Here is a 27,475-nt window from a genome sequence, read left to right as displayed (position 1 = left end):
AAATGTGTGAGCGCCTTATGAAGCGAAGTTCCCGCTGCGCTCCGGAGGCTCCAGGCAGCTATCCACAAGCCTTCAGAGCGCATTGGGAATTCCTGCTGTGCTCTGAAGGCTTGTGGATAGCCGCCTGAAGCCTGGAAAGTGAGAGGGGTCAGTGCACAGCGATCCCTCTTGCTCTCCAGGCTTCGCTTCGCTGGAGAGGCGCTGCACAGTTTTCCCTCCCTGCGCAGCGCCCCTTCAATGAAGCGGGAGGAGAAAGGGAAGGGGCTCCATTTCTCCTGCTGCTTCGCTGAAGGGGCGCTGAGCAGAGAGGGGGAGAATTATTTTCCCCCTTGTTCTCCCCCTCCTATGGTCCGGTGCGTCCTATGGCCCGGTGCATCCTATAGAGCGAAAAATACGGTAGTTTTGCTCTTAATTAAAGGGGGTGGTAGGTGGGAATCCTTATCAGAAGGGCAGCATAGGGTGTCTGAAGGGTTGCCTCTATCCACATGCAACTTTGGTCTCTCCTTACCAACCCCCCTGCCCCATACAGATTACACCCATAGATTGCCTCTGCGGTGGCCAACCTCAGAATTTACTCAATGGTATATTCAGAGTACATTTTTCAATCCGTTTCCTCAGTGCAGCCAGCACATCTCGGTTCCTCAGGCTGTATATCAAGGGATTCAGCATCGGGGTCATAATGTCACAAAACACAGAGATAACCTTATCCTGTTGTGCTGTTCTGTAGGACCTGGGTCTCATATACTTAAAACTGGCTGCTCCGTAGAAGATGCCAACCACACAGAGGTGGGACAGGCAGGTGCCAAAAGCCTTGCGCATCCCTTCCAACGATTGCATTTGTAGGACGGTCATGAGAATGGCAATGTAAGAAGCCAGGATGATGGAAAGGGGACCGAGAAGCAATATTATGCCAGTAAGGTATATCCCATGTTCATAAGTGGATGTATCAGAACAGGACAATTTCAGCAGAGCTTGGACTGTGCAGAAGAACTGATCTATCCTATTTGATTCACAGAAGGGCTGTTGGAACACAGAAATGATGTGTATCAAGGCATGAAGAGAAGCACCGACCCAGACGCCGGCCGACATGGCCAAGCAGATCCTCTTGCTCATGAGAATGGGATACTGCAGAGGCTTGCAGATTGCCACATACCTGTCATATGACATGACACTCAGTAGGAGGCATTCTGCTCCTGCCATGGTCAGTGTGAAAAACATCTGTGTCGCACACCCAGCCAACTCAATCGTGTTCTCCTTCCCTAAGTAATCCACAGTCATCCTGGGGACAATAGTAGAGATTAGACAGATGTCCATGAAGGACAACTGGCTGAGGAAGAAGTACATGGGGGTCTGAAGATCAGGACCAGTTTGGATCACAAATAGGAAGAGGCAGTTTCCAGACAAGGCAATGAGGTAGGCAAGTTGGATGGCAGCAAAGAAAACAGTGTGCATCACGGTGTGGTTGAGAAGACCGAGAAGAATGAACTCAGTCCAGGACGTCCCATTCATCCTTCGTGTCAGGGGGGCACCTGAAAAGATGGAGGCATGAGAACTGGAGCAGAGCAAGGGCGAGATGAGAAGTGATGAAGGAAGCAGTCCAGGGAAAGGAGACAGATAGGAGCAAAGGAACACCCTAGCTGCCAGAACTTCATTTTAAAACATTCTCTACAGTAGCTCCATCTTATGTATTCAGTGGTCAGTGAGATTACATACGACACGCTGAAATGAGGGTGGTTGGGGGGAAACCTCCAGGCTTGTATGCTTTAATGCTTTAATTGGAGCCACCACATGTCCGTTTCCCCCTGGAAATGTCCGGGATACCAATGCTGAAATTACAATCCGGGGGGATTGTCAGCAAAATGTCTGGGTTTTTGCAAAAAGCTCAACAACTTTTTGTGTCTGGGTTTTTCCTTCTTTGCATATGTCAACCCTAGAACTTGAATGCAAAAGTTTAGTGGCTTTCAGAAATCCATAGGGGTGCAGCTGGGTCATCTCAAACCTGGGACTTTGGGTGCTTCAGTTGTGACGCACACAGTTCTATTTGTGAAGCACACAGTTATTAGGAATCTAAAAATCGATTTATAAATATTCCCCTCCTCTCCTCTCAAATCCCCTGCTTTCTATCTCTCTCTACATTCCTGATAGGCAAGCTGGAGCAAGAGGAACAAACAACAGTCTGCCAAGTCTGATTAAAATAACAGAACCTTTGAGCATTTTAAACCCACATAAACCAGAGCACCATCATGCCTAAGGAATAAAATGCTCTTTGCTTTTGCTGCCCTGACACTAAACACATTCCCTTGGGAATGGAGGGTTGGGGAGACATTAATTTTGCATTAAAAGACTAATCTGTCAAATCCACACTTTTCAAAACAAGGTGAGAACTAAAACAGAGCCCTCCTTTGAAAGTCACACTTACCTGAATTTTCCAGCCAACCAGTGTTAACAAACATGTATAGAAAAGTGCACATAAACAAAACAGATAACTGAAAATGGGAAAGGAAATTGAACAGCTGGCCAATACCCAGTCCCCCTAGACTATAACATCTTTCAAAAAAGAGAGAGCAGAAAGGACTTGGTGGGGGCCGTCGTCAGATCTGTTCATAGCCTCAGCACACCCAACAATTCTGGGGGCTGATAGTGGTCATTTGCTGGAGAGAACTGGGCTGAGTCATGGCATCTTGAACTTCAACCCCCAACCCCAGCCCTGGTTGCCCCACTGGAAATCCAAATGCCCTTTAAAACTGCCCTGCCCCCATCTTCTTATTACCTGCAATCTACAGCCCACAAAAGGTTGCTATGCTTTCCTCTGATGTTTCCCTGTCCATCTGCATTCCTCAGTGAAATGCTTCTTATGGCCCAAGGAATCCTTACCAGTGGGATATGGTGCTGGAACAATCTATTTTATTTTGCAACTATGGCTGTTCCTTTGCATCATTCAGGCAAATTAAAATTGTCTCCCTGGGAGAGAAAAGCCCTTCTGGGTTTACACGCCGCCTAAATCCCACAGCTTTAATTAAAGTTTGGGCTGGAGAAGCTGCAGCAATTTCCTATGGGATGTGGAGGGACCCAGAGACATTGAGCGAAACAGAGGCATAATAACTTTATCGATTGGACCAGATAATAGCCGCTTTCAGTATACCAGTCTTTTCCAAACAGTCACACTCGCAACTGAATTCTGCATATCAGGTGCGAAGATACAGAAATGCAACCAATTGGAGCTTAAAAGAGGCTAGGCACTTATTGATTTGAAAAGGAACCATATATTGATTTGAACCAATGGAGCAATTAAGAACCACCTCTTATGTCAGAGATGGGGAAACCTGTAGCCCTCTGAAACCTGTGGTGGAAAGCCATGGCCAGGGGCGGTGTGTCCCATTTTGCCACCTGAGGAGAAACGGGAAGATGCCGCCATGCCACGCCACAGTGTTTCTTACGTGGGTTGTCTAGTAGCACCCATGAAGCAGACAGCAGTTTCCTATTCATAGCTCCATGGCAGAGCGTTTGTTTTGCATGCACAAGATCCCCAGTTCTAACCCTGGCATCTCAAGGGACAACTGGGAATGTCCCTTACATTAAACCCTACGAAGCCAACCGTGAGCTGGTTTCCCTTTTACAATCAGTCTTATCTTTAGCAGCTCGTAAATCAACGAGGCCTACTTGCTCTCCTCCAGCCTAATTAGTTGGCTCGGACATCAAAAACTCTGCTGCGGCACAGAAAAGTCTTGCTTTTCCCCACATACCTCTCGCAGTCTTCCGAAGTCTTACTCTCCTGTAAGTGCCTTGAATCTGGGCCCATAACCTGTTGTTGGGATACTGCCAGGGAGACGAAGCCATCAGGCAGGCCTCCAGGTCGTCTCCGGACAATCTCCCGGTCTCCCGTTGGAACAGTATCAGTCAATTAGCAACATGAGCCTCAGACACATTTCAAGACTCGTGCACACCCTTTCTGCAGAGTTTCCACAATGGAAGATTCAGCCAGGAGAGTATATTTACAGCTTTATTCAGCGTAGATCAGAACAAAGGAAAAACATGACTGCTTGCATCCGTGTTCAGGAAAACAGCCAGAACAAAAGCTATATACAAAACGAAAACTCCCAGCGAGCAGGAAGTAAACAGGCATGTGACACACAACAATCATGCCTGACCATTTAAGGTGGAACGGAACTATATCCTAACACTCCCAGTGTCATCTCTACTGAGTTGGGTGGACTCAATCTAAGGCAGTTTCCCATGCTTCTAGATGTAGCTGGGTGCCATCACCTACCAGTGTCAACCATTTGCTCTGATGTCTGGGGCAGGTGGTAGAAGGAGTTGAACATCTGAAGAGCCATAGGCGCTGCCCACAGCTCCTGTAGATAACAGCGCATCCATCATAGAGTCAGAGACGCAACTACAATACTATTTTATTGTCATTATCCAGTCGAATATCACCATGATTCATCTTCTGTGGTCTGAGCATGGAAGCGTTCTTCTGTGCTCTGACATAGTTTCCAGCTTCCCTCTCTTGGTCACCCTGGACCTTACTGTACTCTCTGTACAGAGAGTCACCAGCTCTCCCCTCTGCCTTCTATCTTGTGTGCTTTCAAATAGCACAATGGTGTTTTGAGACCCCACTTTAACTGTCTTGAATTCTGCTGCTTTATTGTCCCTCAGATCAGAAATGGGAGTGTTAACCATGGCATCTCCAGTCTTTCCCTTTTCACAGGGAACCAACAGATCACTATTAACAACAAGAGAGAACGAGCCTGCTGGATAGGCTTTACCTCCATGTATTTGTCTTTCAAAGCCCTCCAAATTGGTGAACACCACAGCCTCTGGTGGGAGTGACTTCCATAGTTTTAACTCTGCACCGTATGGAGAAGCACATTTGCTTATCTGTCCCGAATCTTCCAATGTCCAGTTTCATTGGATGTGCATGAATTCTAGCGAGAGGGAGAAATATTTCTCTCTCCACAGTGTTTGAAGTGGCAAAAGAGTGCTTTAGATGTATTGTGTGAATATGACCTATAATCCAACCACAGAGAAGTCAATAGGCTGCATTACACACACACACACACACACACACACACAGAGAGAGAGAGAGAGAGAGAGAGAGAGACCTCTTTATACAAGAGGGATTGCCAAAGACATATTCCAGCCAGGCAAAAGAAGGGTGTGGAGCAGGATCAGTGAGGGGCAAGACCTGGGAAGATTCCTGAGGGCTGGACACGGAGACCTGAGCTTCCCCACCCCTGTAGCACCCTCAGAGATTCTATCTGGGCGGGTGTCAGAAGCAGACCAGTAATAACTCACAGGGCATCAGTGAAGTTAATGCTCTTTATTCAAAGAAACAAAACAGCTCAGGCCTAGAGAGCACAGCAATTATTCCCAGTAGATCTTGCCCCAGTGAGGCAGTTGCGAGGACTGAAGGTCCCCATCTTTGCACAGCTGCCTAAGTCTCCTCTTCCCCCAGGACTTCTCAAGTAATTAGAGACTCTGGCACCTTATCTGCCTCTGCTTCGCTCTCTTCATACCTCAGTGGGTTCTGAGAGACTAAGGAGGAGGGGAGCAGGTCACAGCAGGCATAGGAGACCCGTGGCTTCTTCATCTGTTTGCCTCATCTCTGCCTCTTGGCCTCCCTCCTCTCCAGCCTCTGCTTCTGCCTCTGAGTCTGGGCTGCTCTCTGCCACAGACGCTTCCTGCTCACAAAACCCTGTTGCCCCTTCAGCTTCCAACACCTCCTCCCGGTCTGCTCCCTCTTCTCCCTCTGGCCACTCATCGTAGTCCCACCACCAATTCCCTGGCTTTCAGCTTTCTTCTCTTGGAGGTTCCCACTGCCCTTTGACATCCAGCCAGTCCCTGGCAGATGCCTGATGTACCTTAGCAAGATGCAGAAACCTTCTTGCCTCACCCCCACTCTTGAACAGTGTATGAGTCATGCAGTGACAATAGGATGGGCTACTACCGTTTTCCCTTGTTTTCATTTTTACTTTGCTTCTGCCCATGAACATTAGGCACTATAGCTTATTGTTTGAAAACCAGTTTGACCAGGGCTCCTTTGACATCATTGTTCCTTAGGCTATAGATAAATGGATTCAAAAGAGCCGTCACCACATTGTAAAACAGAGAGAACTTCTTGTCCCTCTCTGGCTCATAGCTGGATGCTGGGCGCATGTATGTGAACATGGCAGCCCCGTAGAAGAGCGTCACCACGGTGATGTGCGAGGTGCAGGTGGAAAAGGCTTTGAACTTTCCTTCGGCTGAACGGATGCTCAAGATGGCTGCTAAGACAAAAGCGTACGATACCACTATGAAAGAAAGTGGGATCATGAGCACAATCACCCCCACCACAAAGTCCACCAGCTCATTGACCCGGGTGTCTGCACAGGCCAATTCCAAGATGGCCGGCACCTCACAGAAAAAGTGGTTGATCTCATTAGGGCCACAATAAGGCAGCTGCATGGTGAAGCCAGTATGCATCATGGCAAAGAAGAAGCCACAGGCCCACGACCCGGCAGCCATCTTGAGGCAGAGAGGCCTGCTCATGATGAGGGTGTAGCGCAGCGGGTGGCAGATGGCGGCATACCTATCGTAAGCCATCACAGCGTAGAGGACACACTCAGTTATCCCCAGGGACAGGAAGACGTACATCTGGGTAGCGCAGCCAGCAAAGGAGATGGTTTTCCTCTGAGAGAGGAGGTGTATCAGCATCTGGGGCCCTATAGTGGTACTATAGCTGATGTCCAAGAAGGAGAGGTTGGCCAAGAAGAAGTACATGGGTGTGTGGAGACGGGAGTCTGTCCTGATAAGGATGATAATAAGGCTGTTCCCTAGCAGGGTCATCAGGTACATGGTCAGGAAGATCGCAAACAGCAGCTTCTGCATTTGGGGCTGGCTTGAGAACCCGAGAAGAATGAATTCAGATACAAAACTTTGATTTGCCCCTGTAAGATCCTTTGCCATCCTTAGCCTAAGACAAATGACAGGGAAGTTTAAAAACTGGCAATTTCACGTTAAAATGCATGAACAACAAACAAAATCCCCTCCCCACATCCCTATGTGAAGGTGAAGGGAACTGGACCTTCCCCACTCCCCTCATATAAAAGTCTCATAGTTCATCACCCAAACTCCCTTCCCAATAGCATCTATAGCAGAAATGCACTGGGCATGGGGGGTGGCCTGGGGGCAGGTAACGTTGGGGACAGGGAGGGGCAGCACCTACCTGGCCTCCCATTGCCGCCTGGTCTCCGCAGCTTACCGGCAGACAGAGGGGAAGGGTCAAGGAGAGGTGGTGCAAATGCACTAGCAGGAAGGGCTGGGTTGGCTCTGCCAGTGAGTTTGCACTACACTGACCACGTCGCTGCGGAGATGCCAGTGGCAGGAGGTCTGGAAAGCACTGCCACCGCTTACCATGGTCAGGTTCTCCTTCCCTCGCTCCTATGCCCCTCTTTAAGGTCAAAACCAGATATAGAAAAGGTGATCATATTATTTGTCCAGCTAGTCTAATATACGTAGTCTATTGCTCCAAGCAGAAGCTCTAGAGTCAAGAGGTAAAATTTCAGGGAAGCATATTTTGGCTATAGGTCAGGAGGGACTTTCTTGCAGTAAAAACTGATTGACAATAGAAGAGACAACCTCATTCACTACGGTCATTTCCGTAGACTCTGGATAAGGACGTTGCATTTGTACTGCGGATTGCAGACTGCATGATCTCCCAGGTCCCTTATGACTCTATGATTGTGTGCACTCTACTGCAGCTGCAACCCCCGCCTGCCCCCCAATTTCATGCATGAATAGGCAGACACATTATTAAGCCACTGCCACCCCTAGTTTGACCCTAGTCTGAAAACTGAAAATGGTCTGCTGGGGTAAGAAGCCCCTCAGAAAATGGGTTTTGTTTTCAGGAACCAGATGGTCACAATATTTAGGGACAGTGAGAATTTTCTTTACCAGGTCATACTGGGTGATGATTCTGTTTCTTTGCTCCATCAGACTTCTCCTAGCAATGAAGGATAACTTCCTTCATCCATATGGGCTTCTCTTTCACAAGCCTTTAGTAGTCTGGTGTCCTTCAGAGGGACTGGACTACAACTCTCGACAGCCCTGATCCTTGGCTGAGATTAGAAGTCCAACACATTTGGAGAGTCTCAGCATGGGGAGTCTCTCCCATCCTGATGATTCCCACCCCTGTCCTGTTGCAGCCATTTCATGCATGTCATTTCATTCCCTCTGGCAGCAGAAGCACACATAAAGGAGGAAAACTTGTTTTTCAAGAGCCAGCTGTATACATAACCACCAAAGCAACTTCCTCATTGTCTTAGGTCTCAGATTCTCAGCTAACGGATCTTTCCTATACTCACACACTCATTTAGAACAGCAAGAACACCAATGACCCTTTTAAATATTTTGGAAATTTTTGGATGAAAATCTGGAAGGTTCCATTCCTTGGTGTCCATTATGTCTATGCAGATAGAATGATAGTTTTGACTACTGAAGCATTTGCTTACCTTCATCCTTTATGGCCACAACTGGAAATAGATTCTTCTTCATGCATGAACCACTCTCTCCCAAAATTGTGCCCGTACATTATTAACCTGAAAACCTGTTCAACTAGTTCTATCTCTGAAGCAGCTGTCAAGCTTCATTCTGACAGTAGAAGTTGCACTTGAACCAACTGCATTTGCCACTGTTCCTCCTAGATCTACACAGAATATATATTTTGTCAATTAGGTGTCCATGTGCTACAAGGATCAGAGCTGGTCTCTGATAAAGTATGATGGATAAGCCAAGAAGCCAATGAGAAGCATAATTCAATCAAAGAAGGAAAGCGGATCATTCTGGAGAGTAACTGTTCTGCTGCTCATTCAGTGATGGATGAGAACTTAGGAGGAAACAAACAATGGTTTTATATTCTTCCAGGATGACTGTCAGTCCCAGAAGAATCCAGTTCTTGAAGAAATTCACTGAGGACTCAATAGCTTGTTATTTCTGGAGCACATAAGTTGCATTGACTGGTTTCCTTCGTGTTATCTGGAAAATCTTTGAGTCTCAAACATCTCTTTTCCTGCTTCCAGCAGCAAGCAATAAAACAGTAAAAACACATTTTTAAAAAAATATATTGAAAACAATTCCCATACAGATGCAAATGGGGACCAAATATCCCAACTTAAAAGGCTTGTTGAAAGAGGACAGTATTCAGTAGGCGCCAAAAAGACAACAGAGATGGTGCCTGTCTAATATTTAATGGGGGAGGGGGAATCCCAGCGGGCAGGTGCCACAACACTAAAGCCTCAATTCTTATATTGTACAGAATGGAACTCCTGATCAGGTGGTACCTTCAAGAGGCCTTGACCTCTTGAGTACCATGATCAGTTGGGTGTATAAGGGGTTAGACAATTTTTCACGTATCCTATAGTTTTATTCCTGCTTCTCCTTCCCTTAGGTGAAGTGGCTTCACAGCAACAATTTCATGAGAGCTCCATGAGATCTTGCTGGAAGCTTCTTCTTCTTTCCCCTTCTCCAGTGGTGACAACAAGGTGGGGAGGGCACCCACAGGGTCACCACCCCACAGGATTCTGCCACCCAAAGTGGCTGCCTCAGTGCGCCACATGGGTGGGCTGGCTCTGCCCCCTCGCCTTTAGTTCACCTTTCCTGCTTCCGTCTCCTTTTGTAGTCATTTGAACATCAAGTCCATCTAAGAGAGATGAATGCGCGTAGTAATGAGACAGAGCAAGGTCTTCATCAATGTCTTTTTTTATGAAAATCCTCTCTCACTGAAACAAGTCGCCTCTACTATTCATAACCGTTGGAATAGAAGTGACCTAATCCTGTTGTCATCAGTAACTAACAGTTTGTAGCAGATGGAGCATCCAGATGAGACATGAACTTTCCAATAAATGGCATATTATAGCCAATAGTGGATAAGTAATTTAGTCCATTTCCAAGTTATGGGTTTCAAGTCAAGCAGCCTTTGTAGGTTCTGCCATTTAGCTGTGCACATGCAGAGATTAGCCATGTGAACCCAAAGAGAGAGGAAGAGAAGCTGGCTATTAGAAGATTCCTGTTTCATCAGTAATTAGAAACTGACAGTGGAGATAATCATTTATATGTTAAAGGGCACTCACTGGGACAAATAGGAATGTGCACCTGTTTTAGTGTCTGAATGATACATCTTATGGGATAATTTTCCTGTGGAAAAAAAATCAATACAGAATCTAATCAAAACAAATAAATTTACGGTAAATCTCTTGAGAATCCATCACGGGCTATTTCAAATAGAAACTTTTGAAGAGTTCCATATATCTCAGAGTTTCCCTGAAGTGCTTCTTTGCAACAACTAACTACCTCCCAGAAGCAATGAACCTTATTAACTGAAACCTTTCCCCTTGAGGTTATTTTTTACAAAACAGTTTTAGTTTGTTAAAACAACAGCTCTTTAATGAACCCAATTAACATGTACCAATGGGTCTTGTTGAAGACTAAGACTATTTTCACCCTGAATAATGTAATTAAAGAAGTTGTAATGAGAGACTGAGTAGCACTTAGCAAATTAAAACTTGTTCAAAAGCAGAAAGACAGTTTGAACACGGAAGTTCGTTCATCTAAATTATCCTTTTTCATCTAAATTCAAATAAATTATTTTTTTACAACGGTAATGTCAATGGTGGTGACATAGCCAGAATAGGGCAGCCGGAAATCACTGAAACGTCCGGAAAAATCTGAACATATGGCAACCCTACAAGAAACAAATAACAGTACTAGTTTTGATTCAGCTCCAGTTAAATGCTTCCATTGTACTTAGACTGTGGATCTGGTTTGCTTTGAACCCACCACCATTGACATTACATGCTGGAAGTCTAGATTTTGGCAAATATCCTTAAAAAAATAGCTCAAAAATGTCATTCATATATATATATATATATATATATATATATATATATATATATATATATTGCAAAAATGCTCAACCAATTTGGACACAACTAAGAAAACCTCAGCAACTTTGGCCAAAAGACAACAACTTCAGTGTCTGGATTTTCACCTTCTGAAATATAGCAACCCTGGTTTATTACATTTACCGTGTTGGTCTGGATATAGGCTATACTTTCAGCCCCAGACCTGGCTTGTATGAAACCTGAATGTGGCCTATAATTGCACTCTTGTGAGGCAGCAGTAAAAGGAATGGAAAGTACAATGCAACATCATGGACTGAATTTACTCTTGAGAGTTTTTTAAAGTCAAACCTGGTCACCCACTCTCTTCTTTGCTCTGCTGGTTTTTATGTTCATCACGGTCCTCTCTGAAAACAGCCTCTTTCTCTATCTGATCCAGGCGGATTCTGCTCTTCACCCCCCAATGTATTTTTTCCTTAGCCCGTTGGCCTTCATGGACATCTGTCAAACACTTGCCACTGGCCCTAAAATGGTTGTGGATTTTGTAAGCAAGATGAATGTCATTTCTCTGGCTAGATGTCCAGCTCAGATATTTTTCACTCTGATGACGGGTATGGCAGAATGCCTCATCCTTGCAGCAATGTCCTATGGCAGGTATGGGGCCATATGCAAGCTTTTGCAACATCCGGTCCTTACTAGGAGGAATATTTGCCTGGCTCTGATAGCGGCAGTTTGGTGGGAGACCTCTCTACAAGTCTTGGTGCCCGCTGTTTAGGAAAGAGTCAGAAAGTACTGGGCACTTGCCTCTCCCACTTGGTGGTGGTGGGACTCTTCTATGGGGCAGCTAGGCTCAAGTACCTGAGACCCAAGGCATATCAGACACCATTCCAGGACAAAATAGTTCCAGTGTTTTGTACCATCATCATGTCAAAACAAAATAAAAGAAAAAAAATTCCTTCCAGTAGCACCTTAAAGACCAACTAAGTTAGTTCTAGGTATGAGCTTTCGTGTGCATGCACACTTCTTCAGATACACTGAAACAGAAGTCACCAGACCCTTCTATATAGTGAGAAGGTGGGGAGGGGTATTACTCAGAAGGGTGGTGGGAAAGGGTGATTGGCAGATAGCTGTGATGAGCCTGTTGACGACTCTTAACGATGGCAATAGGTCTTACAGGAAAAAGCAAGGGGTGAGAAGGTGAAAAGTACATTTTCTTATCTGTCCTGAATCTTCCAATATCCTGTTTCATTGGATGTTCATGAATTCACATTGAGCCGCATGAAATGGAAGTCCATCAACCTCACCAAGAAACTTGCACAGGTACAGACTGATATCTTCTTTCTTACTAAATGCAAGAACCTGGACATTATACCCAAGGGTCTTAGAATTAAGAACCCTCTACAATCCACGTATCCCACTGAATATGCAAGAAAACTATGCAGCACTTTCTCTAAGAAGCTGCTCAAACATCTGATCAGCGTTCTCTACTCTAAACAGAAGCTATTCAGAAATAGACTGGAAAGAGAAGCTGCTGAATTGCAACTTATTACCAAACTTAAAACCATGGAGAGACCTGGTCTGAACAAAGACATTGGATTCTTATCTCATTATACATGACAAAGCCATTTTTCACCTTCTCACCCCTTGCTTTTTCCTGTAAGACCTATTGCAGTCGTTAAGAGTCGTCAACAGGCTCATCACAGCTATCTGCCAATCACCCATTCCCACCACCCTTCTGAGCAATACCCCTCTCCACCTTCTCACTATATAGAAGGGTCTGGTGACTTCTGTTTCAGTGTATCTGAAGAAGTGTGCATGCACACGAAAGCTCATACCTAGAACTAACTTAGTTGGTCTTTAAGGTGCTACTGGAAGGAATTTTTTTTTCTTTTATTTTGTTTTGACTATGGCAGACCAACACGGCTACCTACCTGTAACATCATCATGTCAGTTTGCATTTCTTAGTGCAGAAAGGATTGATCTAATGTGTAGATAGCTTTCCTATTCTAATTCATTCAAGAGGGTTCTGGAAGCTACTGGAAGCTTCTCTGTGTGAGATAAGCAGAGGCAGAAAGGTTAACGATTGTTTAAACTAGGGGTAGGCAACCTAAAGTGCGGGGGCTGGATGTGGCCCAATCGCCTTCTCAGTCCGGCCTGCAGACTGTCCGGGAATCAGCGTGTGTGGTGTAGTGGTTAAGAGCGGTAGTCTCGTAATCTGGGGAACCGGGTTCGCGTCTCCGCTCCTCCACATGCAGCTGCTGGGTGACCTTGGGCTAGTCACACTTCTCTGAAGTCTCTCAGCCCCACTCACCTCACAGAGTGTTTCTTGTGGGGGAGGAAGGGAAAGGAGAATGTTAGCCGCTTTGAGACTCCTTTGGGTAGTGATAAAGCAGGATATCAAATCCAAACTCTTCTTCTTCTTCTTCTTTACATGAGTAGAATGTGTCTTACCCATGCCTACCCATGGTTTAATGCTTGATGGTTTCACAGGTAAGGCACAAAGTTTATTTCAAAACAAAACTCTTTACAGATAAACTTTTGAAGAGCACTCTCTTACAAACCAAGTCTTATGTAGGCTTTCCCCGCCTAGAATAGCTATCAGAGCTCTAGCCAGAAACACCCACTCAGCACCTTCAAGCATTTAGCTAACCTTACTCACAAAGTGAAACCTTGTGCACCTGTATTATCCTTATATGATTGTTATGCTGTCAGCATGTAACTTAAATTCTAGTCTTTCTCTCCTGACTGGTTGATTGTCTTGCCAGCTTTCATTGGTTGCTGGGTCACCAAGAGGCAGTCCCAAGGCCTGTCTGTCACACTCCCAACTACATTCTGATCACCTGCAGAGGTCTCCTTCAATTACCTAGGAGAAACTTTGGGTTTGCTTATGTGTACATTGCGCCATGTCTCTTAGGTTATGGATAACCACTCAAAGGTTGGTTCCACACTTAATCATACACAGAGTAGGCTCACTGAAATCAACCATTCATTTAAGAAATGAACATTTATTTCAGAAACCAATGTTTATTTCAGAGGGCGGTATTCAACTCCTCGCATGTGCCGAATGACTTCTGCTTGCATCGCAGTGTGCCAGTATTGCTTTGTTCAGAGAACAAATCTAAGTCTGATTTGTATGTAGCAGAAATGGTCTCACATTTAAACTTTTAACTTTAGTTCCCTCTGTAACAATGGCCACGTTGGGCGCAATTCCCCTTCCTATCAGCGCACAGAAAATCTAGGGTTGAAGGTTCGTTCTTTAGGCCCATAGCAAATAAATTTCCTTTAATTGGGAGTTTAATTCTTGGTTGAGCTTTACAGAGGAGAAATAAATTATAATAACATTGCAAAGTGAAAATGTTGATCTTTGATACAGAGCTGAGAAACCTTAATAAAATCACCTTTATATAAATTGATGGTGGATAGATGGATAGAGAGAAAAAATATTCCTCTTTCTGGATGCTCAGAACTTTTGGGCTTCCAATGAAGCCAAATGTTGGAAGAATCAGGGCGGATTAAGAAAGTACGTCTTCACCCAGTGCGTAGCTAAACTGTGGAACTTGCTCCAACAGTAATGATCACCACCATGGATGGCTTTAGACAAGTGTTGAACCAATTCATGGAGGAAGTTTTTGATGGTTGCCAGCCATGCTGGCTATATTCTGCCTCCACAGTTGGATTTTGAAGAAGAGGAAGAAGAAGAGTTTGGATTTGATATCCTGCTTTATCACTACCCTAAGGAGTCTCAAAGCAGCTCACATTCTCCTTTCCCTTCCTCCCCCACAACAAACACTCTGTGAGGTGAGTGAGGCTGAGAGACTTCAGAGAAGTGTGACTAGCCCACAGCAGCTGCATGTGAACCCGGTTTACCAGATTATGAGGCCATCACTCTTAACCACTACACCACACTGGCTCTCACAGTTTGAGTTTGGTGGAATAGTTGAGAAATGGCCCTTGTCAATTCAGTACAGTCCTACTCTAGAATATCGTGTGAAAAGACCCGAAAGAAAGAAAAATGGCATTGGGAATACTGAAAATTAAGGGAATCCCAGACTGATTTAGCAAATGGACAGATTCCATGTCACTTAGAGAAGTCCCTTCATATTTCTTAACAGGCGAATGCAGAAGCATCTCAATGAACACCCATGTGCTATGCTATGGCAAGGTGCCTTAAACTGCTAAATCCTTTCAAGATGCTTGCCACTACAGTCAACACCTCATTAATTGAAGACTGGGGATCAAATTCCCGAAAGCCAGCAATCAACCAGAATGTCCTACTGAAACCTACATTGTAAACCTTGCGTGGCTTTAGTGATGCAAATGCCAGTCTCAATTTAGGACTGATCAAAGTAATAGAAAACAGTTTTCCTCAAGGGATTTCACCCTGGTCACAATAGAACTAGAAACTATAAGTAATAAGCACCAGTTTCTACCCAAAGGACTCATGTCATCGGCAAGGAAGCTCAGCTCTGTTTAGATGGAATTGTGTCTAAGACCTTTCAGCACGTCAGAGTCGCTGATGTCAGATCTCTGGCAGAAACCTTCCTACCTTTCGTTCAATAGGTTGGTGTGATGAAACAGGCAGAAGGTACATTACGAGGAGAGAGCGCCTGTCCACAGGTTAGCTCTTTGATGCTTTATGCAGGGTCTGTATAGAAGCCTGGATCTGCTTGGTCCATAGTAATCCATCTAAGCTGTGTCCCTTAAGGAGCTAATTGTGTTTGAATATTGGAAATCTAGCTCTTCAAGGATCTAAACGGTTCTCTTTCTGCTAATATAGGAACATATGAAGGTATGTGCTTTTTTTGGTTATTGCTGTTGCGAAGGGTGGATCTGAACCAACCAAGTCCTATGATGAATGGTTGAAAGCCTTGGGGCTGTTTTGCCTGGAAAGGAGAAAGTTATGGGGACAAATCATAGCTGTCTTCAGATATCTGAAAGGCCGTATCAGAGACAATCATAGAATCGTAGAGTTGGAAGGGACCCAATGGTCATCTAGTCCAACCCCCTTTACTCCTCACAGAGTTACAGCTCTTTCCCACCCTTAACAAAGTACAGTTTCCAGGAATCGGTGGAGGAATTCATCTGCTTTAAATGTATGGTGAGCACGCAGCTTTAAGCAAGTGGCTAGCTCTTCTAGAGAAATTAATGGAACATGTGGTTGGTGTGATAGCTCAGGCAGTAGAGCATGAGAATTTAAATCCCAGGATTGTCTGTTCAAGCCCCACATTGGGCAAAAGATTCCTGCAGAAGCTGTCCTGGTTTCTGATTTGATCCTAGACTCTCCCACTTTTCCTTAGGTAAAGGTAAAGGGACCCCTGACCATTAGGTCCAGTTGTGACTGACTCTGGGGTTGCAGCGCTCATCTCGCTTTATTGGCTGAGGGAGCCGGCGTACAGCTTCCGGGTCATGTGGCCAGCATGACTAAGCCGCTTCTGGCGAACCAGAGCAGCACACAGAAACGCCGTTTACCTTCCCGCCGGAGCGGTGCCTATTTATCTACTTGCATTTTGACGTGCTTTCGAACTGCTAGGTTGGCAGGAGCTGGGACCGAGCAACGGAAGCTCACCTCATCGTGAGGATTCAAACCACCGACCTTCTGACCGGCAAGTCCTAGGCTCTGTGGTTTAACCCACAGTGCCACCCGCATCCCTCCCACTTTTCCTTAGGATGTCACTATTTTCATTGCAGAAATGCTGGAGGCCATGGATTTATCTGACCTCCGAGCTGACTTTAGGCAATCCTGTATAGGGAAGGTTTTTTATGTTTATTCTGATTTTTTATATCTTGGAAGCTGCCCAGAGTGGCTGGGCAACCCAGTAAGATGTATGGAGTATAAATAGAAAAATTATCGTTACAGTGGTACCTCGGGTTACAGATGCTTCAGGTTACAGACTCTGCTAACCCAGAAATAGTACCTCGGGTTAAGAACTTTGCTTCAGGATGAGAACAGAAATTGTGCGGCAGCAGAGCGAGGCCTCATTAGCTAAAGTGATACCTCAGGTTAAGAACAGTTTCAGGTTAAGAACGGACCTCCAGAACAAATTAAGTTCTTAACCTGAGGTACCACTGTATGGAATGGGCCGTCCCTATTTTCACTGGAGAAATGTTGGAGGGTATGGACTAGATTGCCCTTGTGGGCCCTTCTATGATTTTATGATAAAAATACTCAATGGCTTGATAGCACCCGTTATGATTTCTCTCTGAAAATGAACAAGAAGCTTCTTAGCCCACATCTAGAAATCCTTCACAGGCATGTCATCTCTCCTTCCCATTCATTCCATTGACACTAAGGTTGCCATTTGACCAGGGAAAAAGCAGACGAGCCTGCTCCTGTGTCTTTCGCAGCAGTTTGATATGAAAAACTCAGCAATAATGTTGCTAATATCAGCAGCTCGGTGGCCGTTAAATACCCTGGCTTTGTGAAAATGCATAATAAATATAAAAAGTATTTTTAAAACTCTTTGAAACCCTCCTCCATTGGATTGAATGAGGATGGGAAGGTCATGCATACAAAGCAAGGGCTGTGGACTGTGGGTTGTAACACTTCATCGGTAATATTGGGAGACTAGTTTCATACATTTGCACTTTCTAAAAAGCGCTATACCTTCACCACTGTGGAAATTCTGTATATATCTTAGAAGATAAAGGTAAAGGGACCCCTGACCATTAGGTCCAGTCATGACCAACTCTGGGGTTGCGGCACTCATCTTGCTTTATTGGCCCAGAGAGCCAGCATTTCTCCACAGACAGCTTCCGGGTCATGTGACCAGCATGACTAAGGCGCTTCTGGCGAACCAGAGCAGCGCACGGAAACGCCGTTTACCTTCCCGCTGGAGTGGTACCTATTTATCTACTTGCACTTTGACGTGCTTTCGAACTGCTAGGTTGGCAGGAGCAGGGACCGAGCAACGGGAGCTCACCCCATCACAGGGATTCAAACCACCAACCTTCTGATCGGCAAGTCCTAGGCTCTGTGGTTTAACCCACAGCACCACCTGCGTCCCTCATCTTAGAAGATAGGAAGCTACTTTATACCCATTCAGACTACTGGTCCATTAAGCTCACCATTGTCCACACTGGCTGACTGTTGGAATTGGGGGATGAAAAGCCAGCTGGCTTGGCCCCAGCTGGAGCGTCTCCCCTCCCAGCCTTGCCGCTGCAGAGATCCATCGATCTCTGCCCCTCTGACATGCGTCTGTGACTCAAGCAGTGGCGTAGCGTGGGTTGTCAGCACCCGGGGCAAGGCAAGTAATTTGCGCCCCCTAACCCGTGGATTTGCGCCCCCTAACCCGTGGATTTGCGCCCCCTAACCCTAACCCCCAAATGTTGCGCCCGGTGCGGCCAGCCCCCCCTGCACCCCCCACGCTACGCCACTGGACTCAAGCTGCCATGCAGGCTTAAGCACACACTACTCAGCAGGGTAAACAGCACAACAGATCAGGCTTGAGGCATGGATATGATACTAAACTACGCATTTATTCTACATAAATCAGGACAAATAAAACATGGCTTCTCTCCCTGCCATTCTTCTCAGAGAGAGAAAACAAAAGCAATACAGAGCGGAATTTCTGCTCACGCCAGCAATCTGTTCTGGAATGTAAACAGACATGTGAAATGTAACAATCCACATATCTGCATCAAAGGGTGGAATGGAATTCCCAACACTGACAGCAGGGCTTCAGACAGGGCAGTCTCTCCCAGCCCTACTGGAAGATGCCTGGGATTGACCCCGGACATGCTCCACCACTGAGCTGCAGCCCTGGCCCAGCACACTTAGGAAATTTCTGAATGGAGATCTATGAACTTACTGGAAACTACCATCAGCACCGTTCCATTGATATCCAAATACAGTAGTACCTTGGGTTAAGAACTTAATTTGTTCTGGAGGTCTGTTCTAAACCTGAAACTGTTCTTAACCTGAAGCACTGCTTTAGCTAATGGGGCCTCCTGCTGCCGCTGCGCCGCCACTGCACGATTTCTGTTCTCATCCTGAAGCAAAGTTCTTAACCCGAGGTAATATTTCTGGGCTAGTGGAGTCTGTGACCTGAAGCATATGTAACCTGAAGCTTATGTAACCCGAGGTACCACTGTATCTTTAAGTTACAAGTGCTACAAGGCTGTGTTAGCATGGTTGTGTCTGACATTGGTGGGGGAGTTTTTTTTGGGGGGGGGTCAGAGGAAGACCTTTGTGCCTTGTTGTTTGAAATGTCCACATAAAAAACATTTAACCTGGGCCCCTCCAGAATTCTGATGCTTTGCTTTGCTTTGCTTTGCTTTGCTTTGCTTTGCTTTGCTTTGCTTTGCTTTGCTTTGCTTTGCTTTGCTTTGCTTTGCTTTGCTTTGCTTTGCTTTGCTTTGCTTTGCTTTGCTTTGCTTTGCTTTGCTTTGCTTTGCTTTGCTTTGTGGGTGCATTCCACAATATGCCATTGATGTGCTCATTGTGCATTTGCTCTCATGGGTTCATTGTTCTGTCATGCTCCCCCAATGCTATTGCAATATTGCGTCTGATGGAGCGTCTCCACCCCCATCGTTGAACCCGGACACTGAGGTCCAGCGCCAAGGGCCTTCTGGAGGTTCCCTCACTGTGAGAAGCGAGGTTACATGGAACCAGGTAGAGGGCCTTCTTGGTAGTGGCGCCCGCCCTGTGGAACGCGCTCCCGTCAGATGTCAAGGAAATAAACAACTATCTGACATTTAGAAGACATCTGAAGGCAGTCCTGTTTAGGGAAGGTTTTGTTGGAATCCGCCCAGAGTGGCTGGGGAAACCCAGCCAGATGGGCAGAGTATAAATAAATTATTATTATTATTATTATTATTATTATTATTATTATTATTATTAGCGCTGTCTGGAGGAGCACCCTTGCACCACTGAGCAACAAAAGTGGAACAATAACACACCCCCCCCAAAAGCAAACCTTTGTGGTAGGCAAAATTTCAGCAGGAAGTTATTGGACGTGCACCAATTGCAAAGGATGTAGTATGACCACCCAAAACCTTTTGCACCAACAAAGAGTATTGAAAGTGAGATAATGTCTAACTTCCCTATCATGAGCCCCCAAATCATCATTAATACACCGCCAAAAAAAAGCAAAAAGCAAAAAAACCTGGCATTCTGTGAGTTCCATCTCCTTAAATCTTATCCTTTTGTCCTCAGCTCCACCCCAAGGAAGAGGCAATGGGTCATGAAAATGCAACATCCTGGACAGAGTTTCATCTTGTGGGGCTTCTGCATCTAAAGACCCCCACCTTATTTTTTAGCATCGTTCTGTTTATGGCTTCCGTTGCTCTGCTGGGAAACTGTCTCCTGTTCCTCCTAATCCAAATGGACTCCTCGCTTCATACTCCAATGTACTTTTTCCTTAGTCAACTGTCCTGCATGGATATGGGCCAGATCCTCATTGTGGTCCCAAAAATGTCTGTGAACTTTTTAACGCAGAGGAGCACTATTTCGCTCGGCGGTTGTGTGGCCCAGATCTTCCTCACTCTGACCATGGGGAGCTCAGAGAGCCTGGTCCTGGCCGTCATGTCTTACGACAGGTACGTGGCCATCTGCAGGCCCTTGCAGTACCCAATCCTTATGCGGAGAACCATCTGCTTCATCATGACTGTTGGGATCTGGTCTACAGCAATGCTGACCATCATGGTCATTGCGATTTACGTCCACTCTCTGCCGTACTGTGGCTCGAACGTGATCGACCATTTCGTGTGTGAGTTCCCGGCTTTGCTGAAGCTGTCCTGCGCTGACACCTCTGCCTTTGAGATCGTGGTATACCTTGACAATGTGGTCCTACTCCTCTTCCCCATCTCAGTCATTGTTTCCTCTTACGTCGCCATTCTGGTGCAAGTCCTGAGGATGCGCTCAACCGAGGGAAGGCACAAGGCTTTAGGGACTTGCCTGTCCCACTTCTGTGTCGTGGGCATATTCATTGGGGCATCTATGCTGACCTACACCGCCCCTATGAACTCTTACTCAGCGCAAAGGGCCATGATCTACTCGCTCTGCATTACTGTCATCCCCCCAATGCTCAACCCTTTTATTTACAGCTTGCGCAACAGGGATGTCCTAGCAGCTCTGCGGAAGCTCTTTGTGAAATGCGCAGCGTATTAACGGCGCCTAGAGAGGCAACAAAATTTCACACTCGTTCAGTTTTCGAAATAAATATCCAAGGTTTTAAGGCAGAACCACGACACCATGTCAAACGCCTTTGCAACAGTGGGTGGGGAAGAACAATCAAGAATACATGTCCGTACTGATATGGTACATTTGCTTACAAAATTATAGGAATCACTCAGTTTCCAAGGCAAATCTTCTTTACCTTGTTATCTCTTAGTCAAAGGTGGAGCTTCAGATCTTGTCAGACTAGACTGCAGCTTCTATCATCCCTGCCACTTGGCCATGGGGGGCCAGTGTGGTGTCATGGTTAGTGTGTTGGACTTTGAGGGTTGGAATCCCCACTCAGCCATGAAGCTCACTGGGTGACCTATGGTCAGCCACTGTCTCTCAGCTTAACTTACTTCATAGTGTTGCTGTGAGGATAAAATTGGTGGAGGGAGAGAATCATGTCCACTATCTTGAACTCCCTGGATAAAAGTTGGGGTATAAATGCAATAAATAAACGAAACAAACAAAATGAATGTATGTGGGCAGAAAGACAGCAAAATCTGGAAGATGGAAACATAGAAAGAGAAGGGCTGAAGCAGGAAGGTAACTCACAGGGTCTAATTCAGGTTGATTAAGGGTGTTGACTTGTATTAGAATGATGCAGCAGTTCTAGGGATCAATACAGCTATTTCACTGCAGGTAAAGTCCCTTTCTACAGCAGCCAGTCCTTCAGAAACACAAGAGTCTAACTGAACTCTTTTTAAATCTATAGCGTCCTTTGACTCTCTGCGATGCACATCCCGCTTCTTGCTCAGAGTAAAACCAAAGCACACACAGAGATCTGGGGCATGTGCAAAGTTCCAGTTGCACTGAGCTCCAGCTCACCATTTTATCTTCTGTAACCATTTTGGCAGATTTTATCCTCTGCATAGCTGTTTTGCCATTTTGTAAGACTAAACAGATTTCTACTTTGTCCAAACAGGGACTCAGCAATCATGTGCTAATTCCCCCTAGGAATTAAGGAACAATGCAACAACCACATGTCATAGCATGACTCGGGGCACATAATCTTGCAATAGCATGCCTACTGTTATTCTAAAGCAGCAATGCTGCAGCAAGCAAAGGCTCTAACAGCTCAGACAGCTGCTTGTGGCTGGAAAGCCAGACAGGATGTGTGTGACTGCTGCCATGGAAACAAAGGGGCAGTCCATCCTTATTGAGCACAGGATATGAGCTCAGTGTGTGTCACATGACCTGTACAGGATGTACATGGGTGGAGTTTGGAGTCTCTCTCTGTTTGTTGAAGAGAGCAGACACCTTTAACTGTATGACTGCTATAGACAGGAATAAAAGCATGTAAGATACATTTCTGTCTGTGTCTGATTCCCCTCCCTGGGGATATGCAGGGAGCAGGGAGGAGGAGAAGCAGTTGGTGTGTTTTTCTCACAGCCTGAGGAAAATCGCCGGAACGGACCTCGTGTTGTTTTTCCTGCTGGGAGTCGCCGGAGGGAGGTCAAAGGAATTCAGCCGGTGCCTGCAGATAGGCACATACCTCTGACCCAAGCCTGAACAACAACAGTTGGTAGTCAGAGCTGATGGTTTGCTTCGATCCATGGAAGTCTGCAGAAAGAGTGGCAGAGCTGCTGTTTCCATTGCTCCATGGAAGCCTGAAGTGAGAGGCTATTTCTCTGCAGCCAGAAGCTCACCAGAGGAAGCTGAAAGCCAAGCTACGGAGCCCAGGTATGAGATTTTCGGGCTTAGAAGTGTGAATGCAGATTGATTCATTCTCTGCTTCGAGGGAGCAAGGTTTGGGAAAAACAGCTCCGAGAAAGGAGAACTCTGCATTCCAAACATTCCTGTGGTTTTTCCTGTCAAAGGAAAAGAATGCAGTTGCTTAGCAACACAGGCCAGTTTCAAGATAAGGGCTGGAAGTCAGGCAAAAACAGTTCGTGTTTTGACTAGGCCCTTAGAAAGGAACTCTTGAAAGGGACTTTGCAAACAGCAAGTGTTATAGCTGCCAGGTGCACAGAGTGTAAACAAGCCAGCTATTGGATTTTAGAGGCTTGTGTTTGAGAGTCAGTGCAAGGACTCAAAATGGATGCTAAGAAGGGGGGGAGCCCTGCCTTCTCTGCCCCTTTTGACCAGTGACAATTACGCATCTTGGTCTATTAAGATGAAGGCCTTGCTGCAGAATCAGAGACTGTTTGGGGTGATTGAGAACCCCATCCCTCCAGCACCAACGCGTGCTTGGGAGTCACAGGATGTGAAGGCCAGAACTGCTATAATTCTGTGCGTGTCAGACTCTGAGCTTATTCATATACAAGATTTACAGCACGCGAGAGATGTTTGGGACACGCTGAGAAGGACACATCAGAGAGATGCAGGTTCTTCAGCGTTGCTGTATTTTGAGAAGCTGACCAACCTGAGGCTTGCGCCTGATGGAGATGTTCAAGCGCACCTGACGGAAATGAAATTTCTGCGTCAACAGATGGTGGAACGTAATTTCCGTCTGCAGGAGGAAGTGTTTTGCTTCATGGTCATCAACAGTCTGAATCGGACTTACAAAACAGTTGCCAGTCAGCTGGGGTCCCTCCCAGCAGCTGATCTAACGTCGGAGAGGGTCTTTGCCGTGGTTCTTAATGAACATGACAGACTTGCCGCCCTGGAAGTCAAGGACAGGGGGAGACAAGAACGGAGTTCTGACACCCCCACTGCTACAGCTACTGGAGAAAATGCCGTGGCTTTGAACGTTGTCCGATGCTACAATTGTGGACAGACTGGGCATCTTCAGCGGTACTGCAAGAAGCCACGTCAGAACAAGGGAGCCAAGGGAAGCTCCACGAAGTCTGAGGCGTCAGGCAGAAGTCATGCCAAGTCACAGGCAAAGCCTGCAAAGGCTTTGATGTCGAAAGGAACCAAGCCAGAAGTGGAGAACGTTTTTATCATAGACACTGGGTGTACATTTCACATGACCCATCGTAGGGATTTGTTTTCGTCGTTTAAGAAGCAAAGCTTCGTTGTACAACAAGCCAACGGTCAAGAGCTAAAAGCGACCGGAATCGGGACTGTGTATCTTAAAAGTCAGAACTTGACTATAAACAATGTTTATTTGGTTCCAGAGTTGAAGTACAATCTGCTCAGTGTTTCGCAGATTGCCAAGAAGGGACTAAAACTGTCCTATGATGATCAACACTGCGAGATCTACAAAGATGGAGAGTTGTATCTTTCTGCCGAAGAGAAAAATGGACTATATTTGTTGACTTTTGATCAAAGTGATTACATGGAATGTAATTCTTGTGATTCTAACATGATTTCTTTTGCAGGTGTAGCTAAGAAGAACACCAAGCAGGTCACCTCGAGGGTCGACAAGGCATTTCAGCGGGTGTATGCTGATGTGATTGGTCCTTTAGCACCATCTAGAGGCAATGCAAAGTATTACCTAATATGTGTTGATTCTTTCACAGGTTTTTTCTGGATTTATCTTTTGGAGAGACCGAAAGAAGCCTTAGAAAGGTTTAAAGAGTTTTGTGAAAAGGTTAAGAATATGCATGATGCTGACATAGATTGTCTTTGCACAGATGAGAAGCCAATTTTTCTTTTACAGGATTTCCAGAGGTTCCTGAAGAAGAAAGGGATAAGACACAAAATTGCAGCTTCAGAAGAAGCTTGGAACAGATGTGTCTGTGTTAGGGTGAACAAAGAATTGCAAAAGGGAATGGAAGTGCAATTGCTTAGTTCACATCTGCCACATTAGTACTGGGCTGAATCGCTAACGTCGTTTTGTTATACGTGGTTGAGAAAGTTTTCAAAAGAGTTGGGAAGTTCCCCTTTTGAAAAACTGTTCCACAGAAAACCTTCTGTTGTCCATTTCAAGGTTTTTGGGTCTCATGTGAGAACAGAAGCTCCGGGTGGAGTAAAGAATGCCAAAGGCATTTTTGTGGGTTATGAGAAGGGTCTCTACAGAGTAATTTTGTCTGAATCTGGTCAGGTGATTCTCACAAAATTTCTAGAGAGTGCTCCTGAACAGGAGCGAGTGATTGTTCACACATTTCCCACAGGTGATGATGATGATCCTGATGATGATGATGATGATGATTTTGTTGAGTTCAGTAGTACTGATGACAGCGATAGCTCAGACAGCTCAGTTGTCACAGTCATTGAGAGGAAATCTCACGTAATGACTAGACCCTCAGAAGAGGAGGACGAACCACTGTTTACAATTGGTACTGGTTCTCCAAAGAGTCCAAAGGCTGAACCAGAAAGCAAAGAAGAGCAGCACTTCTTACGTAGGTCTGAGAGAGCAACGAAGGGTGTACCACCCAAGAGGTATTCAAAGGAGTTTGCTAACCTAGCTGTTGCTATTGTAAACGACCAAGGTCAGATTGAAGCTGTATCTGATTCAAAGACAAAGGAACAACAGGGAGTTGTTAACCAAGGTAATGCAGATGCACTCATTCCTTGGAAGTCACATAACCAGAGAGGTACATTGGTAAAACCAGTGGCGGGTAGTTCCAAGGGTGGAACTGAAACAACAGGGGAGTGTTATAAGTATAACAACTGTTTGTTTTCTTCTCTGGATGACGCTTTGCTCGCAGCACGCATTGATACTTTAGGGGGAGTATGTTATTCTAAAGCAGCAATGCTGCAGCAAGCAAAGGCTCTAACAGCTCAGACAGCTGCTTGTGGCTGGAAAGCCAGACAGGATGTGTGTGACTGCTGCCATGGAAACAAAGGGGCAGTCCATCCTTATTGAGCACAGGATATGAGCTCAGTGTGTGTCACATGACCTGTACAGGATGTACATGGGTGGAGTTTGGAGTCTCTCTCTGTTTGTTGAAGAGAGCAGACATCTTTAACTGTATGACTGCTATAGACAGGAATAAAAGCATGTAAGATACATTTCTGTCTGTGTCTGATTCCCCTCCCTGGGGATATGCAGGGAGCAGGGAGGAGGAGAAGCAGTTGGTGTGTTTTTCTCACAGCCTGAGGAAAATCGCCGGAACGGACCTCGTGTTGTTTTTCCTGCCGGGAGTCGCCAGAGGGAGGTCAAAGGAATTCAGCCGGTGCCTGCAGATAGGCACATACCTCTGACCCAAGCCTGAACTCTAACAGGTGTGGATGGTGCTGTGGTGTAAACCACTGAGCCTCTTGGGCTTGCTGATCGGAAGGTTGATGGTTCGAAGCCCCATGACAGGGCGAGCTCCCATTGCTCTGTCCCAGCTTCTGCCAACGTAGCAGTTTGAAAGCACACCAGTGTGAGTAGATAATTAGGTACCACTGTGATGGGAAGGTAAACAGCATTTCCATGCACTCTGGTTTCTGTCATGGTGTTCCATTCTGCCAGAAGCAATCATGCTGGCCAAATGACCTGGAAAGCTGTCTGTGGACAAACGCCAGCTCCCTTGGCCTGAAAGAGAGATGAGCACTGCACCTCATAGTCACCTCTGACTGGACTTAACCGTCCAGGGGTCCTTTACCTTACCTTCTACCTTTACTTGTTAATCCAGATTTATACACATGTGGGTTAATGTGTCATTAGGGCATGTCACATTAATATGCCTAAATGCTTGTCATTTCAATTTCAATGCCTCCATGCCACCAAATGCTAGAGCTTTTGAAATCTATGGTACAATCTCCAGTTTTCTCATTACTTCCTTACCCAGGGCATTGGTATCACCCACTAAAACTCAGCAAAAGTCTTAATTATCTAGTATCCAAGCCAGAAATGGGAAAATAATATCCAGGACATTTTTCTTCCTATTAGCAAGCGTTAGGCATAAGTGAAATAATATGGCCCTGGACTCAAGCCAGTGAAGTCCTTACAAATTGCATCAGCTGATGAGTTTGTTCTGACTTTAATCCCTAAGGTGTGAACTTTTTCAACTTCAGTAATCCCTAAGGCTGAAAGTTGAATAAAACGTTAAAAAGTTAACCCTTACAGTGTTATTCCCTTACAGTGCGATTCTAACTATGTAACTCAGAGAAGTTAAGTCCTATTGAATTCAGTTGGGGTATTTCTCCCAGGTAAGAAGGCTTAGGATTGCAGCCTACTGGCTAATGATATAATAGCCAAAATATATTTTAGGCCTGCCTGAATATTTTGACTTGCAATGTGACGCTCAGTGACCCCAAGCATCAGCAATTGGGAAGGAAAAGCAGGACATTCCTGGGATCAAATCAGAAACAGGGATGGCTTCTGTAAATTCGGGACTGTCCCTGGGAAATAGTGAGACCTGGAGGGTCTGGGGTTTCTGGCATTGTCAGCCACTGTGAGAATAGGATGTTGGACTAGATGGGCCAGGTTCTTCTTTGATCAATGGGTCCCCTACTGGGATGTGTGCCTTTGGCATGGTGACCTTGGCCTTTTGAGTGGAGCTGACTGCGTTCATAGCACGCAGGAAATTCACTCAGTTGGTTCCACCCACATAGTTCTGATATTCACTTACCTGTATTTTTCGCTCTGTAAGACGCACCCAACCACAAGACGCACCTAGTTTTT

At 45.6% G+C, this 27,475-nt stretch overlaps 4 protein-coding genes across 4 annotated transcripts in view; 2 read left to right on the top strand and 2 right to left on the bottom strand.

The window, feature by feature from the left end:
• The window catches only part of LOC309336893 (L-amino-acid oxidase-like), a 268,023-nt gene that overhangs the window by 23,448 nt on the left and 217,100 nt on the right, over positions 1-27,475 (top strand). The gene's annotated exons all lie outside the window — the stretch shown is intronic.
• LOC309336303 (olfactory receptor 2V1-like) lies at positions 565-1,509 on the bottom strand (the record flags this gene model as incomplete). The annotated part of the gene is made up of 1 exon (XM_081851926.1): positions 565-1,509. The coding sequence occupies one exon, from the start codon at positions 1,507-1,509 to the stop codon at positions 565-567; it is 945 nt and encodes a 314-aa protein (XP_081708052.1).
• Positions 5,461-27,475, bottom strand: part of LOC309337135 (olfactory receptor 2D3-like) — a 91,769-nt gene continuing 69,754 nt past the window's right edge. Inside the window, exon 3 of the mRNA XM_081853844.1 lies at positions 5,461-6,952. Coding sequence (XP_081709970.1) covers positions 6,007-6,945 — 939 coding nt within the window. The 5' untranslated portion in view covers positions 6,946-6,952 and the 3' untranslated portion in view covers positions 5,461-6,006. The remainder of the gene's footprint in view (positions 6,953-27,475) is intronic.
• On the top strand, positions 20,050-20,982 carry LOC309336302 (olfactory receptor 2Z1-like; the record flags this gene model as incomplete). Its single annotated transcript, XM_081851925.1, has 1 exon — positions 20,050-20,982. The coding sequence occupies one exon, from the start codon at positions 20,050-20,052 to the stop codon at positions 20,980-20,982; it is 933 nt and encodes a 310-aa protein (XP_081708051.1).

Source organism: Podarcis erhardii, assembly GCF_964252035.2.
Source record: "Podarcis erhardii genome assembly, chromosome: 2".
Lineage (NCBI taxonomy): Eukaryota > Metazoa > Chordata > Lepidosauria > Squamata > Lacertidae > Podarcis > Podarcis erhardii.
The sequence above is the reverse complement of the archived record's forward strand: the minus strand, read 5'-3'. Positions and strand labels throughout refer to the sequence as shown.